Raw genomic sequence first — 21,291 nt, 5'->3', positions numbered from 1 at the left:
AACGTGGACTTGATGGGTAATTTATAACTAACATTGTACTCTAGTCTGCCCAGCACTCGACCAGAACACGAGTGACACAGACAGTTGTATTAGTAGTGTTCACAGTGAAGGGTGTTTATTATGTGTGTGTGTGTGTGTGTGTGTGTGTGTGTGTGTGTGTGTTACGAGGATGGAGTTTTACATTCCAATGTATGTGTATATACACACACACACACACATATACACCGTAACTTGACACAGGTATCCGTTTATCGACCAGCCATGATGGTAGGATGAACGCCTAGGTTGGGTGTGGGCCGATTACCGCTCCCAGGATTCGAACACGGGCGAAGCCCGTACGTAAATCATAGTCAGCGATGCTAACCACCACTGCACGTGTGTGTGTGTGTGTGTGTGTGTGTGTAGTTGATGCTAACAGGGTTATCGAGATGTGTTCGATGCCATAAGGACGATGTTCTAATGCTGAAGTTTATCTAATAATTCCTTTGGTTCTGTTAAGTCTCTCTTCTGGGAGCCTTTGAGGAAGAGTTTCCGCTGCTATTTGACCTCTCTTTCATAGACCGGTGACTCTTTTACAGGAATCCAGAATTTATGAATTTAGATTTTTTTGATACATTTTGAAATAAAACAAAATGTATGAATCTTTGTCAATAGATTTAAGTTTTTAGTGATCATTCTCATGCTAAAAAGACACCAAACAACCATTAGGTTCTAAAGCTTTACGAATTTCTGAAAATCAAAATTATTTTATTATTATTATTATTATTATTATTATTATTATTATTATTATTATTATTATGTATTGCTTCTCGAATAATTTTCATAGCACCGGTTTATATATATATATATATATATATATATATATATATATATATATATATATATATATATATATTTTTTTTTTTTTTTTCTTCTTTTTTCTTTCAAACTATTTGCCATTTCCCGCATTAGCGAGGTAGCGTTAAGAACAGAGGACTGGGCCTTTGAGGGAACACCCTCACCTGGCCCAATTCTCTGTTCCTTCTTTTATATTTCCCTGGGGATAGGGGAGAAAGAATACTTCCCACGTATTCCCTGCGTGTCGTAGAAGGCGACTAAAAGGGGAGGGAGCGGGGGGCTGGAAACCCTCCCCTCTCAATTTTTTTAATTTTCCAAAAGAAGGAACAGAGAAGGGGGCCAGGTGAGGATATTCCCTCATTGGCCCAGTCCTCTGTTCTTAACGCTACCTCGCTAACGCGGGAAATGGCGAATAGTTTGAAAAAAAAAAAAAAAAAAAAAATATATATATATATATATATATATATATATATATATATATATATATATATATGTATATTTAGAGAGAGAGAGAGAGAGAGAGAGAGAGAGAGAGAGAGAGAGAGAGAGATTGTACTTACGAAAAATTTTGGCCTATAGCTGGGGCTAGCGTGTATCGCTCACCTTTGAAAAAAAAAAAAAAAGAGATTGACGAAGAATGAGTCGTGTGAGTTACTTCTTGTGAAGTGTTGTATGTGAGAAGGTGAGTTTGTATGTTTTCTTGGGAGGGTTGAAAAGCCAGCAACCCGCTTGTGGCCGAAACAAAAGAAAATACGACTAACCTGGTCCTTAGGAGTGACACAAGACAGCCCCTGAAGTGCCGGCTCACTAGTGCTCCCGATATCTGTCTGTGCAGGGAGAGAGAGAGAGAGAGAGAGAGAGAGAGAGAGAGAGAGAGAGAGAGAGAGAGAGAGATACCTGTATATATGTTTGTATTTATAGTGTTTCATAATTCAACTGCCGAGGTGAGCAAGAGGCGTCGCTTAGTGGTTCTTTGTTTCGCCGGGGCTGGCTCAAGCACCCAGATTCTCTTTTATTTATTTTTAGTGGAGCTCTTCCCAAACAGTCGAATTTATAACACGTTTTTGTACAATACAGGGTTTTTACTGCTTTTGGCACAATGTTGGTATTTTCTTTGAATATTGTATCCTGTTTTGAGTCAAAGGAAGCCAGTTGTGCCAGGTTATTTCCCTAATCTCTTCGTAAATGTACTGTACAGAATCTGTGTAATGCTTCAGTTTGGAGGTTGATATTATCCGTAAATTATAACTCAGATGAAAAATGAAGAAAGGGTGGATACATGGGTAGTTGGGTAATTACAGAGAGAGGATTGATTCGATTCGATTTGTTAGATTATAGACACACATGACGTGTACGTAAGCCTGTAGTCCTTGTGACACTTACCCAACAGGTTGTGTTGATCACAAAAGCTCAGCGATTTTAGCCAGACGAGCGGTAGACTGGCGGCTGGGGCGCTGCCGACGAAAAGTTAACGGTCTTCCGCTGCACTGCCGGACGTACGATTATAAGGCGTAGCTCCCCTACCAGCCGTACGATTAAAAACGAAAAATACTTGCACTGCCGGACGTACAACTGTTGATGACGTCTAACGCTTTCATCTTTCACCGTTCGTCTTCATGATTGTCAGAGGCATGGAGTACATACAACTCAGTCTTGATAAAGATTTGATAATCGTATCGTAGGATGTGGCGAGGTTGTGGAGTCCGACGGACGCTGTAGCGGACATGGGTGCTAAATGACTCCATCTCGCTACTTGTTCTTTATTACTGATACAGTAAGTGGTAGAAACTAAATCATTTTAGACTTTGAAAATGTTTTGAAGAATTTTTAAATGTCGAGTTTGATCCTTTAATCAGGCATTGCACATGGTGTGGGCGCGTATTGCATGAGAATGAAGATGTAAGGTATAGAATAGTTTCTTCAAGATTTAATGAAATTAAGATATATTCTTTTTCAAGGAGTAAGACTGTATACAAACTTTCCTCCACTATGCCACGGAACCGCGTCGTAAAGTGCATGGTATCACGTTACTGGTGTAATGTAATATAAATTTAATATCACAATGAATCAGGATAACTGGCTAAGAGGATGTTTATTAGGACTGGCATCTACAAACACTCGAACAAACACCCCCTCACCGACCAGGCCAAGTAGTGCTGGAGGGAGACGAAATCCTCCCCGCCACCAGACACGCTCTTGTTCCTCTCTCTCACTCACTCCTCTCTCTCTCTCTCTCTCTCTCTCTCTCTCTCTCTCTCTCTCTCTCTCTCTCTCTCTCCTCTTGACATTTCTTTTTTTATACCGCTTCCTATTTATTTATGCCTTCTGAGGCCTTATTGTGTTTGTTGTTTATGTTTTTATGATTTTTTTTTTTAAGCTCGTCTTTCTTTTGGTCTGTTCTCTGTGTATACAGGAGAGGTTAAAAATAAGGATGCTATAAAGATGGCATTTTCGTTACACTTTATCTTTTATGGGATTTTATTATCAGACGTTTAATTCGTCAAATGAATGCCAACTTTATTATGAAGGCTTTCTTTCGTTTATTATTATTATTATTATTATTATTATTATTATTATTATTATTATTACTACTACTACTACTACTACTACTACTACTACTACTACTACTACTACTACTACTTTTTTTCACACTATTTGCCATTTCCCGCGTTAGCGAGGTAGCATTAAGAACAGAGAACTACTACTATTATTATTATTATTATTACTATTATTATTATTATTATTATTATTATTATTATTATTATTATTATTATTATTCATAATTGTGAAAATCTAAGCTTTTGTACCTAAGATAAATGAATTACAGAAGATTACGGGTAATATCATCGTATGCCGTGGCCGCTTTGCCCGTTTGCCATCCCAGGCAAGAGTTGGTGATGATATTTACACTTTTGAGGAAACGCTTCTTGTTTACTAGTCTGGTCGACGAGTCTCTCTCTCTCTCTCTCTCTCTCTCTCTCTCTCTCTCTCTCTCTCTCTCTCTCTCTCTCTCTCTCTCTCGGGGTTTTTCAAGACAGCTTTTGTGTGAAGCTGGTTGTAGTGTCTCGCTTAAATACGTAGTACAACATCCGGGAAGCCAGAGCGTCAACAACCGCAGGGAGAAAAATAAACGGCGTGAGCCCTTCCGCAGGATTTTGGAAATGCTTGTCTCCTGTGAGGGAGGAGATGATGGCGAAATATTAATCGGTCTTCGCTGCTTTTGTCGGAATTGTGGAATTTTTCTCGTTCGGTACGACAGTGGACCAACACGTGAGCGCGCGAGGGTACTACGACCCTTGAGAATGAAAAATACGACCCTCGTATATGGCGGCTTGACCGGCCATCATACCCAGGGGTCGAGATCATGATTTTTATAAACGTGAGAGAGAGAGAGAGAGAGAGAGAGAGAGAGAGAGAGAGAGAGAGAGAGAGAGAGAGAGAGAGACAGAATGCTATGCATTTTTCAGGCTGCTTAACATAGTGGAATCGAGTAACAAACAGCCTTGAGTGCACGTAATAATTTATGAAGGTGAAGGTTACCAATCCCCCCCCCCTCACCACCACCCCCGATGTCACGAATGCCCTTCTGTCCCGGAGCAGGAGATCTGTTTCGTATCTGGGTTTTTTTTTTTCTTTTGTAACATATATTTGTTATATCTTCTTTTCTTCCCCGAATTCTGTTACTTCTCCCAAGATATATGTTCATATGGTGTTGTTTTTTTTCCGTTATTGATCTTGGTTATATCCTCATTTGGTCGCCTTAGACGATTTTTCGGTATTGTGAATAAAGGTTAAGTTTGCAGCCCTGTTGTGGTTAGGATAGCCTACTTAGTACTACTCTACCGGCCTCTCAGATCCTATAGCGGAATTTGTACTATGAAATCCTTCACAGATTTGAGAACAAGAGCTTAGGACAGGCTTAATTTCGTTGGCATTATATATATATATATATATATATATATATATATATATATATATATATATATATATATATATATATATATATATGTGTGTGTGTGTGTGTGTGTGTGTGTGTGTGTATTTATTTATTTATTTATTTATTTATATGAATAGTCGTTTGACTAATGAGTATTATCGTATGTGGCGTTGATGAATGTCCCCACAGCGATTAGTTCGTTATTCCAGAAAGGACTGTAGTTGTAGCTGTGATTATTTTACAGAAAGACGATAACCATCAGGTTATCCTGGCATGTTCCATGTACCTAGATAAAGCACGCGAGTACTCTTATGAAATTCTAAAGGTGACGTGAGTCGACTGCGGCGAAATTTCGCGATACAGACATGACTCTTTTATTTCATGAATAACAAATTTGCAGAGGTAAAGGGCACCCAGCTTTCGTGTTGATTTACGGGAGGTTTTCGTAAGAATATTGTTAGATATTCCGAGCCTTTCTCGTTATCCGTGTATAACCGTTCGTACTCAGCCAACGACGGCTCAGAGCCCTTGCCGCCCAGGAGAAAACACACGCACACATACGTACATACACGTGAGCTTCCGTGGTGTAGTTGGTTAGAATCCGAGGCGCAGCGGTTGGTCCACAGGCAACCCAGCTGTTCATCTTCCCCTCGTAGCTTGTCGATAATTGGGTGTCTTGTTTAGGCTGGTGTGTACGTGTGTGTGTATGTGTGTGTGTGTGTGTGTGTGTGTGTGTGTGTGTGTGTGTGTGTGTGTGTGTGTGTATGGATATACACACAGGAATAAAGACATGGTACATATACACAATGTTAAGAGACGGGGGGCAACATGAGTGTAAAACTCCCTCCCCGTAACACACAAGCAGTAATCACCAACAGTAATCACTCCCCGTAACACACACAATCAGTAATCACAAACAGTAATCACTCCCCGTAACACACAAGCGGTAATCACCAACAGTAATCACTCCCCGTAACACACACAATCAGTAATCACAAACAGTAATCACTCCCCGTAACACACAATTAGTAATCACCAACAGTAATCACTCCCCGTAACACACACAATCAGTAATCACCAACAGTAATCACTCCCCGTAACACACACAATCATTAATCACAAACAGTAATCACTCCCCGTAACACACACAATAAGTAATCACAAACAGTAATCACCCCGTAACACACACAATAAGTAATCACAAACAGTGATCACTCCCCGTAACACATACAATCAGTAATCACAAATAGTAATCACACCTAATGGGGCGTTTTATAGCCTTCAGGGTACACCGCAATCTGAAGCAGGATCACATAGAACACTCCCGGGAGCGAGAAGGGTCCGCTACGGAAACCCTTCCCTACTCCTCCCTCTCCGTCCATTGACGCTACAACCTCGCCGATGGGTGGTAACTGTCGCACTGGCGATGTCACCACCTGCAGGCAGAGTCCAGTAACACCCTTATCCTTCCCTTCATACATTAAAAGACTCGTATGAAAGCACGTGCCTATCTTGCGCGTACGTACGAGTGTAAGACTCTCTCTCTCTCTCTCTCTCTCTCTCTCTCTCTCTCTCTCTCTCTCTCTCTCTCTCTCTCTCTCTCTCTCTCTCTCTCTCTCTCTCTCTCCTCCCCGTAACGTGTCCACGTAGGTTATGACCGTAGGTTGTGTGTGTGTGTGTGTGTGTGTGTGTTCGTGCGAGGACAGGCGCTTTCCGTCCCAATTAGAGACGACGAAAGATGCAGAGAGGATGTTTGTGCTTGTGAGAGTGCGTTGGCTTATCTCCCGTTGTTGACGACGCTCTGGGGTGTGTCCTCAAGTTCTGTAAACATTTTCGCCTAATGGATGACGCAATGCAACTGCGGCAGGGCCTCGTGCGGCAGCGGCGGCGGCGGCGGCTGCGGTTGCTTGTGTCCGTGGCGGCTATGGTCGGTGTAGCTTTTCCGTGGTGGGTGGAAGTAGTTTGCGCGCTCGGTGTAGCTTGTCCGTGGTTGGTGAAGTCGTTCGTGGTGGGTGGAGGAAGATCGTGAAGGGTGGAGGTCGTTCGTGGTGAGTGGAAGTAGTCCGTGGTGGGTGGAGGTCGTTCGTGGTGGGTGGAGGAAGATCGTGGAGGGTAGAGGTCGTTCGTAGTGGGTGGAAGTAGTCCATGGTGGGTGGAGGTCGTTCGTGGTGGGTGGAGGAAGACCGTGGAGGATGGAGGTCGTTCGTGGTGGGTGGAGGTCGTTCGTGGTGGGTGGAAGTAGTCCATGGTGGGTGGAAGTAGTCCGTGGTGGGTGGAGGAACACCGTGGAGGGTGGAAGTCGTTCGTAGTGGGTGGAAGTAGTCCGTGGTGGGTGGAGGCTCTGTGAGAGGTGGAGTCAGCCATTTTCTTTGGTCGAGTAAAGTTAATCCTGATAAGATAAGTCTTTACAAGTAAAGTTATTAGTGATAAGTTGGACGAGTTATCTTCGTTAGTTAGGGAGTTATCCCGCGGCAGGGAGAAGTAATCCGTCTTTGGTGGAAGTTATCTTCGGTCGTGTCATCTTTGGTATGGGAGGCTCATGCCATCACAAGGGATGGACGAGTTTCCATGAGAGAGAGAGAGAGAGAGAGAGAGAGAGAGAGAGAGAGAGAGAGAGAGAGAGAGAGAGAGAGAGAGACTCCCAACAACAACAACAACAACAACAACAACAACAACTTAACCATCAGCCAACGCCCCCCCCCCCTCAAGCCTGGAGACGGGTGAACCCCCCCTCCCCCCCACACACACACACCCGCAACTGTCTAAGGCCGTCACCAACACCTGTCCAACTCGTGCAAGATCTGTCCAAAGTCCTCCTTGACGACCTGTCCGCTACCCCTCGCCAGGTACCTCTCTCAGGTGGGGTGGGGTGGATAACTCAGCCATCCCCCAAAGGATAAGTTTAACCCCCTTATGGATTTAAGCTACCTCCATCCACACCCATCGAGGAAGGAAGGTAACCTAACCCCCCCATCGTCTTAACACGAGATATCAAAGATATCAGAAATCACTTCAAGCGCAAATTGATATCAAAGATTACCTTAATCATCCAGTGTTGTCAAAGAATAACTGTGGCGAGTCAAGGATGATTTGACCCACTAAAGATCACCAGTAATGGATAACTCAACCTGACGAAGATGAAGTATGGAGTACCTGACCAGCGAAGATAACCTACTGTTGGAGTTATCTTAGTCTGGAATTACATTTTCTTGTCAAGTTACTTTTTTTTTCTATTTTTTTTTTTTTCACCAGACAATCCAGTCGTGGGCCAATCAAGCTTCCTGTTTTGTCTCTCTCTCTCTCTCTCTCTCTCTCTCTCTCTCTCTCTCTCTCTCTCTCTCTCTCTCTCTCTCTCTCTCTCATGTACGCGCCAGCCCTGTGGTTTTTTTAATCAAGGCCCCAAAATCTCGTCGCCGTAAGGGCTCGAAGGTGAATGGGTGCTGACCACAGGAAAAAAGGAAGAGAGATTAGTAGAAATGGGGGAGAGGGAAAGAGGAGAGGGTTGTACGTGCGTGGGTAAGGAGGAGAATAGGTGGGAAGTGGGGGGAGGAGGAGGAGGAGGAGAGGTGGCACGTGGGTAGGGAGGAAGGTGGGTGGGTGGGAAGGTAAGAGTTCTAACCCAACAGGGAGAAGCAACAAACATAGGAGGGAGCAGTGATAATAAACTTACCTGCCGGGCCCCAGCTTCATTGTAACCTCCCACCTTCCACCCCCCTTCAACTCCATTCCCCAGCACCTCCACCCCTCCACCCTCAACTCCGCCACCCTCATCAACCACAGAGAGAGAGAGAGAGAGAGAGAGAGAGAGAGAGAGAGAGAGAGAGAGAGAGAGAGAGAAGGAGACGGTTGCCAGACAGGGGAGAGAGAGAGAGAGAGAGAGAGAGAGAGAGAGAGAGAGAGAGAGAGAGAGAGAGAGAGAGAGAAGGAGACGGTTGCCAGACAGGGGGAGAGAGAGAGAGAGAGAATTAAGATGATTGGAAACAACATTGACGGGGGTGAGAGAGGCTCGAGTATACGGTTGACGGGGGTTAGAAAGAGTTGAGAGGGTTGAATATGCTATTGATTGATTCAGGGAGAGTTAAGATGGGCAAAGACAGGGGTGACGGGGTTTTAAGGGATGTTGCAGTGGCTGAAGGAAACTACACAGTAATGAGAGGCGAGGGAGCGTATATGAGGAATAACAGGAGGAGGAGGAGGAAGGTATAGGGTGTGACAGTGAGCCGCTGGTGGGAGAGAGGGCCTCTCATTGCTGAGGTCGGTTATTCGACGTTTGATACAGAGACATGGATGATTCTCGACGTGTAATAGAGGGACCTGGACTGTATTCGACGTGCAAGACAGGGACCTGGACGATATTCGACCCGTAATAAGGGACCTGGACGATATTCGACCCGTAATAAGGGACCTGGACGATATTCGACCCGTAATAAGGGACCTGGACGATATTCGACCCGTAATAAGGGACCTGGACGATATTCGACCGGTAGTAAGGAACCTGGACGATATTCGACCGGTAATAAGGAACCTGGACGATATTCGACCCGTAATAAGGGGCCTAGACGATATTCGACTCGTAATAAGGGACCTGGACGATATTCGACTCGTAATAAGGGACCTGGATGATATTCGGCCGGTAATAAGGAACCTGGACGATATTCGGCCGGTAATAAGGGACCTGGACGAAATGCGACCGGTAATAAAGAATCCTGAACCCAGTCTTGAAGAGGTTGACTTGACAGAGACTGTTCATTGGGTCACCGACGTGTGTACACTTTATAGATAAGTTTATAGAAGCACTGAAATTTTTCAGATTGTGTGATATATTCGTGTATAGGTACTTATGGATAAACACAAATATTCATTGATATCAATGGATACTGAGACGGATATTTGATATATATATATATATATATATATATATATATATATATATATATATATATATATATATATATATATATATCGTAGTTTCTCATAGGAAAAAAACACAAAAGCACCAGGTGAGTAGACTCGTTGGCGACCGACATCCTGGAATTCACAGACCTGGCGTGACGTCACGGGATACCCCGTGGAGGAGGTGCTTGGGTCCCGGTGAATTGATTCATTGTGGTGAGGTGAGGGGCAGCCTTGGGGGGGCGAGGCGACCCCAAGTGTGTTGTTGCTTATCCTGCTGGCGGGGGCCAGGTATCAGGGTATATGATCCCTGTGTTGTGCTCCTCTCTTGGAGGTACTCCAGTGGCGAAATGCTGTTCACTGTTTCGGATGGGATTGTGGAATCGTATGTTGAATACGGTGGTAACGACTCTTGGGTACGGTGGTGACGAGCCTTGAGTACGGTGGTAACGATCACTGAGCACGGGAGGGTTACGATACGTTTGTAACGCGGCGGGTCGACCCCCTGCGGATATGGCGTCTTGACCTTTGACCTGACCTTTACGAGAGAGAGAGAGAGAGAGAGAGAGAGAGAGAGAGAGAGAGAGAGAGAGAGAGAGAGAGACAGGCAGACAGACAGACAGACAGAGAGCGTTTTTGTGTTTATACATAACGATACATATATACAATATATGTATCCTCGCATGTGTATGTATTAATACATTTAACTACTCTCCCCCCCAGCAACGAAAGGTATTTCAGTGAAGGTACAGTGTAATATTGGGAGACTCACCATACATCACACTGTGGTTCACAGTGCAATAACATAGACTGGTTTGTCACTGTACAGTCGCATACTAGGGGATGCACTGGCCAACGTCATACTAGAGTGGTATAGTGAGTGTGGTCAGCATGAGCGAAAATAACTATATTGCAATACGGGTATATATTAGCACAGGGATGGGGCGAGGTTAGGTTCGGTTCCCATCTCCGTCTAATGGGGTTTTGGTCTCTCTCTCTCTCTCTCTCTCTCTCTCTCTCTCTCTCTCTCTCTCTCTCTCTCTCTCTCTCTCTCTCTCTCTCTCTCTCCTGAAGAAGGGGGGTCTGCCTCCCTCGTTGGTTGGTGCTGGGGGTGAACACCACGAGCAGACATGCCACCATTTCACTACTTCACTCCATATATATATATATATATATATATATATATATATATATATATATATATATATATATATATTCACCGTTTGAGATAACAATGTTCGACATTGGCTGGCTGCAAGACGTCTCGATTTGAGGATTGTATTGTTCTCTAACGCATTCCAACCATCTCCCCTGGCCCAGTTTGTTTTACGCAGCCTTCCCATTAGAATAGGGTCGTTCTTCAAGGCATCCCCAATCGACCCTTCCAGAACACCATTTTGTTCTGTGGCTCCTCCTCTCCCTATTCACCTCCCACAAACAATACTATGAAAAGTAACGTGGATTTTTTTTTTGTAAATACATGACAAGCCTTGTAGAATTAGGTACGTCTATTGTATTTGTGTTATCAACAGTTAAATCACCAGTTAGACTGTAACTTGGTTTGGGATACGAACGCGTTCAAGAAACCATGAATATTGGTTTAAACATTGTCAGGGTTTTAGTAGCGCGAAGCTAATTGCAAGACGTAAAGAAAATGTCGTACGAAGGAAAATGGTGAACGACAAATACGATGTTATATGGCGATGTTGGATGGTGTGGCTTCGACCTGTATTGGCCCCTTGAGCTTGGCCTTACTACTAGAACCTTTAGAGACGATGGTACGGTCCTTAGGCACGACGGCTTGACCCTTGGAATTAGCATGTCCAGTGCCTTTGACTTGACCCTAAAGGCTCAGGTCATAATGCCAAATTATTATACCCAAAGGTCGTACCTAAGTGTTGTACCGTCGTGCTTGAGGTCGTACCGTCGTGCCTAAGGGGTCGTACAGTCGTGCTCAGGGACTTATGTATTCTTTCGGGAACGCACGTAGAATTTACATCGCGTTGGCAGTCGTGCTTCCCAATTACCGGGGTAAACCATCAGTTCACGATACAGTGTCAAACTAGGCTTGCGGAACATAATGATAATAATGATATCAATAATAATAACGATAATGATAATAATAATGATAGTAATAATAGTAATGATAATTGATAATGGTAATGATAAATAGTAGTAGTAATTATGATAATGATAATAATAGTAACAATAATAATAATGATAATAATAATAATGATGATAATAATAATAATAATGATAATAATAATGATAATCATAATGATAATAATAACAATAATAACACCGTGCGCATTCGTATGTTCACGCGTCATCTGGACTCCATCATCGTCCACTTCGCCCTCTTAGGTGTAAGAAGAGCCTCTCCTTTTTACAGTCGGGATCCTGGAGGAGGAGGGGATTAGAGAGAGAGAGAGAGAGAGAGAGAGAGAGAGAGAGAGAGAGAATGGTGTTACTGTAAAATTCTCATGAGGTCGCTGCAGGTAAAGTGGTCAGGGCGGCGGCGGGTTGTGGGACACGGGAAGCGCCCGTCTCCGACCCGAACATTATGCTGACGGCGATATTATAACCCGACGCCATCGTACCTTCACCCCAGCAACATAGACACGGCCAGAGGTAATGCTGGAATATTCAGAAATCGTTTCTTGTACCTCTTTGTCATTTCCCACTACAGGTGGTGTAGCGTCAAGGAGAAACCATTCTTACTTGGATCCTCTGATATGTATATAAGTTACTTTTATTGTAGTGATACAGAAGGATTTACTACAGCTCCACAGCTCTTAGTCACTTTATACGACACATATTCCCAGAGGGAGGAAAAAAATATATGTACATATGATACGTTGGTATTATATAAATCTTGTTATTTTATATTATTATTGATTAGTAAACTTTCCGTGTATATGTATCCTCCCAGGTGTCTGTGTAGCCTAACTCAAAATCGTACTTCGTATTATGAGACTTATATCGTCTGGGAGGCTTACATGCCTTGCCCGTAGCATTGATGATTATCTTGTCTATCTAATAATCACATATGAAGAGTGTGGTTCTCTCAATACGAGATTCAGTGGTGATACGATTTTTTGTATTGATGATTATCTTTGGTCGTTCTTTAAATAAATGGAGGGTCCTATATATATATATATATATATATATATATATATATATATATATATATATATATATATATATATATATATATATTTTTTTTTTTTTTTTTTTTTTCTTTCTTTGAAACTATCCGCCATTTCCCACATTAGCGAGGTAGCGTATATATATATATATATATATATCGTAGTCTAAATTTAGTATTTTTTTCGAGATCTCTTGATAAGCATTGACGCTAGGCTCGGACCATCAAACCTAACCTATTTTGTATTTCCTCCCTCTAACTTTTCTCATATTTTTCTTTTTTTTTTTCTTTTTCTGGTTGGGTCTAATTCATTATTAACATCGGTGTTCCTCATCGTCCCTGTCTTGTTTATATCAACATTCCTTGATCAAGTAACCCCTTTACGTTCCTCCAGTCCTGTCTGGTGTGCTCCAGTATGATCTTGCTCGGTCTGGGTCCTGTCTCGTCGTAACTACTTTCATCAATTCTAATTTGAATAGCATTTCTCTCTGGGGTTGGACGTACCATAATGAAACTCTAACGCTCCGAAAGCTATTTCTTCCTGTTTTTTTTTTTTTATTACTCATTTTCTTCGATGGTTCTATGGGTTCACCCGTCACTGCAATAGAAATAGCTGGGATTACCAAAACGATTAATCTGTCGTAGGCTTCAATCTACACTGAAAGATTCTTCTTCACTGACACGACTTTACGAAAAACAATGCAATGAAATGCAAGTGTTGTGTGTGTGTGTGTGTGTGTGTGTGTGTGTATATATATATATATATATATATATATATATATATATATATATATATATATATACCCCAGTTGACCTCAGGCACCCATGTTTTGTTGACCAGCCCAAAAAGGAATAATGAACAGGTGTGTTGGCTGTAAGCCGGGTCGCTTTACCCGACTCGAAACACAGTTTCACTTTCATGTGATGGCAAGATCCAGGGGTTAACCAAATTACTTTATGGAGAGTTGTAAGATAAGCTGAGGCATTAATGATTAGATTTTCAAACACGGTCGTGTTTGTAATTGTTAATGATAATTATGTCTTAATCAACCTTATGAATGAATCGCCGAGTTTAGTTGTTTAGTTTATGAGGGTGTTACCCCATCTTCCATCAGGGAAGGTTGGAATATGAACAAGTTCTTGATTTATATTAATTTATTGATACGTGGTGATTGTTAGTTTATTATCAAATGAATGATGGGACCAAGAACATGTCCTTATGGAATCCCACAGTCGACAGCCTATCCTGTAATTGGAACTGACCATTCATTATATAACGTGTTAGGAACGTATTAAACGTTGATTCCGAAAGGTTTAGTTCATAAAGGGAATCATCGTCACCCATTTCACTCTAAACTTCAACATATGCGCTTCTTTAACACTGTATTATGAAGGACTTTCATTTATACATCATATTTCATTTATATTTTACTTGAGGGAATATATTTAAATCGTTACAATATTGGTCTAGTTACTTAGTACTGTTACTGTAACGTAACCTTTTCTTGTTACAGGAGGCATGATCGTAACGCCCAGCTACAGCCGCGAGATGGGCGAGGGCGGCCGTCTGCTGCCGGCTGCTCGCGTGCCCACACTGGGTCTGCCTGACCCCAACCCTTCGCCCACTTACAAGTCGGACGTGGGCGGCGGCGTGTACAAGGCGGGCGGCATGGGCGGTGCCTACGATCACAACAAGAACAGTCTGAACGACAAGGAGGGCGGTTCCGGCGGTGGGCTAGGCCCGTTGCCCCTGAGTCACCACCTGCAGCCCTTCACGGCCCCGTGGCTGGCCGAGGTGGCCCACATCACGCCCGCGCGACCCACCGACCACCTGCCCTACCCGCAGCCCCCAGCCCCGCCCATACCTGACTACTACCCGCACTACCCTGGCCTCCCGCACAGACCCGCTGGGTTTTACCCGCATCACTTCCTGCCGCCGGGAGCCTCCAGCCACTTCCTGCGGGACTACCCGCGCCACACCCACCGCCCCTACCCGCCCCTGGACCCAAGGCCTCCCCTGGAACGTCCCACGCCAGTGTCCGGGGCGCCGCCCCTGGTGAGGCCCCTGGGGCCCCCACCGCTCCGGGGGATGCACCCAGACACACACCGTGATCCCAGAGAGCTGAGGGATGTGACCCAGAGCAAGATGCGAGCCCGACCTCCCGATCTGACCCTCCCCACCAGCCCTAGTGGACCCTCGGGTGAACCCTCCCCCAGGGGGCCCCACGGCGAGCCCAGCCCTAAACGACGAGCGGGGTCAAGCGCTTTCCCAATGCCCGCACCCAGGTCACCTCGCGCCGCCCACAGGGGTCATCCGGGTCCAGCCGCCCCTGGACCGGGTCCGCCCGTGTCTGGCCAGGCTGGAACGTGTCCCACTGGGACAGACGCTACAGTGACGGGCCCCGTCAGCAGCGGGCCGTCAGCAGTCAGCTCCCCACCCTCGCGGCCGCCTGTTTCAGGTCCTATCCTCGCCGCACCCGTCCCCACCCCGACCTCTTCCACCCCGCCAGAGGAGACCCGCCCCTCCTCGCCCTACCACGCCCATTTTGCCCGCGGCGCCCTGGTGACGGTGGGCTCTGGCGTGAGGCGAGTCGAGGAACTGGAAACCCGCGATTTCCTGGAGGCGGCCAAGGCGGCGGAAGATCTGATGCTGGACCCATCGACTGTGGCGGCCATCACCAGTACCACAAGCAGACCCGGCTCCTCAACCATCACCTTCACCTTCCCCTCTAGGAACACCCAGGTGAGTCTCCCCTGCTTTCCTTCGTGACTCCTTTTATTTTCGCAGACACAGCATCCCAAGGAGCCGCCCGCGCCTCTTCTCGAACGTCGGCCAAAACAGTCAAGTCCCCTTTCAAACCTCAAGCAAGTAGATGAAGCGAACCTCATATTTTTTCCCCCTTCCTGTCCACCCCAGGTGAGTGAACCCCGCTCCTGCCCTCCCCCTAAAGCCCGTCGTGGCAGGTGGTGGCCGTCTCAGCCTCCAGACTTCAAGATTCGCCTGGAGGTACAACTCGGGGTGAAAACACCGGACCGACGACGTCTATAAATGGAGGATGCACATTCGAAAGTCAGATGACGAGCGAGCGAATGAGGAACTGAAAGTGGCATAATGATGGTGATAATTGTGTTGTACCGAGTTTGGATAAGAGGAGACGAGAGTGGATTGAGGTCATAACGAGAGATGCGACTAAAGGGATGCCTCCAGGAGGTGAACAGAACGTAAACAGGAAATGTTATGATGTCCTGAGGGCTAGAAACCTTACCCACAGTTACTGTCTTTGCCGCCGCCATTCTTGCAGCGTTACCCTCCACCTTTCTTATCCCTCCCCCTCCCCAAAAAAAACTCCTACCCTCTTTAGCCCCCTCCCCCAATCCCTCTCCCGCCACACCTCTCACTTTCTCTTCAAACTCTTCCTGCTCTACTTTCTCCATTTTTTTTCTTACATCAGTTCCTTACTGTGCCGTCCTCCCACACCTCACGTACCCTCTTGTCTTCCCTCACTCCTCATGTACCCTCATGTCTTCCCTCATGTACCCTTATGTCTCTCCCCCCGCTCACCCTATGCACCCTCACATCTTCCCTCTCTGGATTTTTTCTGTCGTTCTTACGTTAGCAGCCACGGCACGGGCATTTGAATTCCCCATTCTGTACCAGGCACCCAGTCTGTCGACCATCCCCGAAGGGAGGATGAACAGCTGGGTGAACTTTGGATTCACTGCCGCGCCCAGGATTCGAGTACATGCGGGCCCGTCCCCGGGCAAGCACAGGCATACATCACGGCCGATAACCCTCCCCAAACTGCGCCATTAAGGTCGCACACATTACTGCACCCTCCACACTCTCAAGGTAACGCCACGCTACCACCGCCAGCCACCAACTCCCATATTAACCATTCTCTCTCTCTCTCTCTCTCTCTCTCTCTCTCTCTCTCTCTCTCTCTCTCTCTCTCTCTCTCTCTCTCTTCGTCCACGACCCCTCGTACCCGGCTCGTCAGGTCGCGTGTTTCCAAAGACTTTTACTCGTTAATTTTGGTTGCCATGATTATCCCTTCCCCCCCAAGTTCAAGTGGTCAGTCCCTCGACAACAAGTATAGTATCCCGCAATCGGGGCCAGCGGGGGAAACGGGGACTTACTCCCACCACAAGTAAAGGTTAATCCTCCATTCAGTTGGTGTCTGTTCTTTTGGTCCCCCTGGTCTTCGTAAAGTGGTTGGAGGAGGGGTGGGGGGAGGGGGAGAAGTGGTGGGCTTTTGTGGGGTTCTTATTTTAAGATCAGACAGGATCATCTGCGTAGACGGGCTCCATGTAAGGTCGAGATGAATCGCATTTTGGATCCAGTTAAGATTAGCATCATATTATTAAATAAGGTTGCCTCACTGAGATCAAAGATAGATATGTTGTCCGAGAATCAAGTAGGGTCATGTTTAAAGGTCATGTGTCGGTTATAGAATAAGGTCAGGAAGGTCGTGTATTTGAGATGGGATCGTGTATGAGTTCCAGTGTATATCAGATGAAGTTACTCTCGTGGTGTAGCGGGTTAGCCGTTCCTGATCGTGACGCATTCACGGGCCGCCCAGGGTCGAGCATGGCATAGGTTCGAATCTTGGTTGCGGCAGTTTGTCCACAGTCAACCCAGCTGTTCATCCACCCTGAGGGGGTTGGTCGATAAAACGGATACCTGGCTCAGACTAGGGTACATATATATATATATATATATATATATATATATATATATATATATATATATATATATATATATATATATATATACAAGGCGACTAAAAGGGGAGGGAGCGGGGGGGCTGGAAATCCTCCCCTCTCGTTTTTTTTTTTTTTTTTTTTTTAATTTTCCAAAAGAAGGAACAGAGAATTGGGCCAGGTGAGGGTATTCCCTCAAAGGCCCAGTCCTCTGTTCTTAACGCTACCTCGCTAATGCGGGAAATGGCGAATAGTTTGAAAGAAAAGAAAGATGTATATATATATATATATATATATATATATATATATATATATATATATATATATATCGTTAATGGGATGGCCTTGATTTGCGCCTCAGCTCCACGTGCCGTCTCAAACTGACATCAGAAAAAAAAAAGCAGTTAGTTACATATTTTAGAAGAGTTGATGTAGCAGTTACATATTTTTGAAGAGTTGATGTACAGTAATTGTAAGTAGCATTTTTATGTTATTTTCATGATCGCTAGGACAATGAAAAAAAAATCTTAGTAGATTAGTAATTACGTCAGTAATCATTCATTTAAAAAGAAAGCTTCGTTTCATCCTCTGAATATGTGTACAAGACATGTCTCTGGACCTGAGTTGGAACAAGAAGAGAGCCGGTCTTATATAAGTATGATTTCTGTTTATCTCTGCACTGGGAGTATTGGTAGGAAAGGTGATCATGCCGTGTGTGTGTGTGTGTGTGTGTGTGTGTGTGTGTGTGTGTGTGTGTTGGGGAGAGGGAAGGGAGGCAGGCTGAGTCTGTGGATAGTTTTTCTGTTGCAGTTTTTTTTATTTATTTTTTCCCGAAATGTCTGTTCTTGCAGCTCTTCGAAGTTATGATTTTTGAAATGTTCATCAGCGTACGAACATTTTGGTACGTACGCGAAATTAGCGATGCAAGGCAACGTGTGATGCTGAACGAGAAGGGTCATGCGTTCTTACTTGATGGTGTACATGACGTCATTCCATAGCATCCAGTTTAGGCCAATCCTGTCATAGCTCGGGAGCATGTGGCTGCCGTACGACAGTTTCAGTGTAACGCCTGGCAGTAGACCCTCTGCCGTTCGACCAGCGGGGGGGGGGCAGTGCAAGGCAGCTAGCTGCACTGCCGGGACACGATGTGCTTCACCTAATTGAAATCACTTACCCCACATTTTCTGAAAACGACCACCCACTTTTTTGAGACACTCTTTTAGGCCGCCAGCCAATCACAGCTGGAGTTTGTAAGCAGAGTCGACGGACGCACCTCGCAATTCACTTGTCTTTTTGGGTAGGAAGTGCGTCAGCACAGGTGGACCACAGGTGCCTTGTGCCCTTACCTATTATGGCCGGGGAACCGTAATTGCTTATATATGATTCGTACCCGCTAGAAATCCGAAAATGTTGCCCGTCCAGTGCGTTTTTGCGAGTCTGCTGGGCGTGTCCGTGTGCGCGTATGTATGTTTGTGTGTGTGTGCGTGCGAGATTTTGCACTAGATGTGTTTTTTTTTTTTTTGTCCACGTGTCTATATATGTTTGTTTACGTGACTGTCCTTATCTCCGTGTGTTTGTTTGTCTGTCTGTTAATATGTACTATGAAAGCATTGCACTTCTGTACGGATGATATATTTGCTATAACCCATATGAATACGCTTTTTTGTTCAATGTATCGTTATGTGCGTATTGGTGCACACATCCGTAGATACGCCAGTGTAGAGGGTGTACGCAAGAGCCAATTGGTGTACGTGTGGTGTACAGGGGCGTCAGGCCTTGCCCTCTACGCACAGATGCTCTCGTGTATGCACAGGCAAGCTGGTCGCATGATGAAGACATGCGTAGATCCTGTTTCGCCCCGGTCATGTGTGAGTGCATGCACGTACTGTCACGTTGGTCCTGCCCTCGGATGAGGAGCATGGTCTGTTGCTGCCTGACCCCTTGTGTCCGGTAATGTAGGTAGGTCTGAGACGGCCCGCACAACATCTGCCTCCTTCACCCCCAGGGAGTTAACTGCGCTGCTACCCACCCGCGCCTTTTGTCTCAAACCCTCCGTGTTCAGTTTCTGGTGTCTAGTGTCTTTCCCGTGTCGCGTTATACACTCATGCACACCCTCACACATTTACACAGATAGCGGGGCGTGTGTACAGAACGACAACAACAACTGTACTGTGATTAAGGTGATTGTCTTCCTGACAACGAAGCAAGGGTAAATTGTCTTCCTGACAACGAAGCAAAGGTAAATTGTCTTCCTGACAACGAAGCAAGGGTAAATTGTCTTCCTGACAACGAAGCAAGGGTAAATTGTCTTCCTGACAACGAAGCAAGGGTAAATTGTCTTCCTGACAACGAAGCGATTGTTTCTATGGTGTCATCTCTCCTTCGGGAGTGTGTCAGCCATCTCCACCGCCGCTGCCACTCCTCTCTACTCTTGGCGTGCCACCGCATCACAGGTGGCAAGGACGTGTGGTATTATTCTTTCCACTACGTCGTATGTTTGTCCAGAGTGTTAAACTGAGTGCATGTAGCGTTTAGAACGCCCTGGGTTCCTCCTTACGACGTGACAAGTGTGGGTAAGAGTTCTTATTACTGCCTCTCCCAAGGGAGGGTTGGAGGAAGTGTGTGTGATTACCATTTGTGTGTTACGGGGTGAGAGTTTTACACTCGTGTTGTGTGTGTGTGTGTGTGTGTGTGTGTGTGGGACGGCACAGTGTGATGTGGTATAAGACACCCTTCCACCCCCCCAACACCCCCTTTCCAGCTCCTCGACCCCCTCCCCCCCCAGATTAACAGCAGTTTATGATGACTGACGTGTGTCGAACCCATGACTCGGGTGAGGGGGAAACAGTGGGCGTCATTGTGTGATGACAGTGACCGAAGAAGCGGCAGCAGCAGCAGCACGGAGCATGGTGGTGGCAGTGTGTGTGTGTGTGTGTGTGTGTGTGTGTGTGTGTGTGTGATACCTCCGGACAGACGGTGTAAGAAGGCTCGAAGGTGGGCTGGCTGTAAGAGGGCCTCGCCTGCTTTCCCTCCCTAACAGTATGAGATTAGACACACACACACACACACACACACACACACACACACACACACACACACACCCACCCACCCTCGCCCTCCTGTTATCTCTCGCCACTGTATCACTTCGGACACTCCGGGTCCTTGTGGGGTAGCCTGACTGGACCGATTAAGACTAGGGTTCCTTGCTCAAAGGTCGGATAATGAGGTGACCGGCTTTTGAACCTCACCAGATTATGAGGCACCTGTGCCCAATTACGTCACATCGGCTCCTTTATCTCATTGTTACTTATTTATTCCAATGTTAAGTGTCGATTACTTATGCCAACGTGAAGTGTCGATTACTTGTGCCTGTGTGAAGTGTCGATTACTTATGCCAATGTGAAGTGTCGATTACTTAGAATTCTGTTTTACGTAGACGGTTTCAGACGTCTAGGAGACCATTTTCAACCGGTATGATTAATATTACTTTGTGATCGGGTGATTAAATCGGCTATGCCTCGGTGTCTTTGCTGTGTTCGACACCTGGATTTAATTGGTTCCAGCTCAGGTACCTCGACTTATTAATATTGAGGTCGCATGCTGTATCCTCCTAATGACTTAAGTTCGCGCGTAATTGAACCGATATCTAAGATAGGTTTCATTATGCGCAGTTCTCCGGTGCGCCGTTCATTGGGGGAGTCAGGGGGTGAAGGGAATCCCGTTTTCGTTATGCAGCAGTGGTTTTCATAATTCGTCTTCCATGTTGGAATTAATT

The 21,291-nt window shown here is 45.4% G+C and overlaps 1 protein-coding gene across 2 annotated transcripts in view; it reads left to right on the top strand.

Moving 5' to 3' along the window:
• Nucleotides 1-21,291, top strand: part of LOC139765990 (uncharacterized) — a 332,498-nt gene that overhangs the window by 289,405 nt on the left and 21,802 nt on the right. For both annotated transcript variants that reach the window (XM_071694025.1, XM_071694026.1), the window contains exon 4: nucleotides 14,330-15,558. In XM_071694025.1, coding sequence (XP_071550126.1) covers nucleotides 14,335-15,558 — 1,224 coding nt within the window. In that variant the 5' untranslated portion in view covers nucleotides 14,330-14,334. The remainder of the gene's footprint in view (nucleotides 1-14,329; nucleotides 15,559-21,291) is intronic.

This window comes from Panulirus ornatus, chromosome 56 (genome assembly GCF_036320965.1).
Source record: "Panulirus ornatus isolate Po-2019 chromosome 56, ASM3632096v1, whole genome shotgun sequence".
In the NCBI taxonomy this organism is placed as follows: Eukaryota; Metazoa; Arthropoda; class Malacostraca; order Decapoda; family Palinuridae; genus Panulirus; species Panulirus ornatus.
This window is presented reverse-complemented; position numbering and strand designations above follow the sequence as displayed.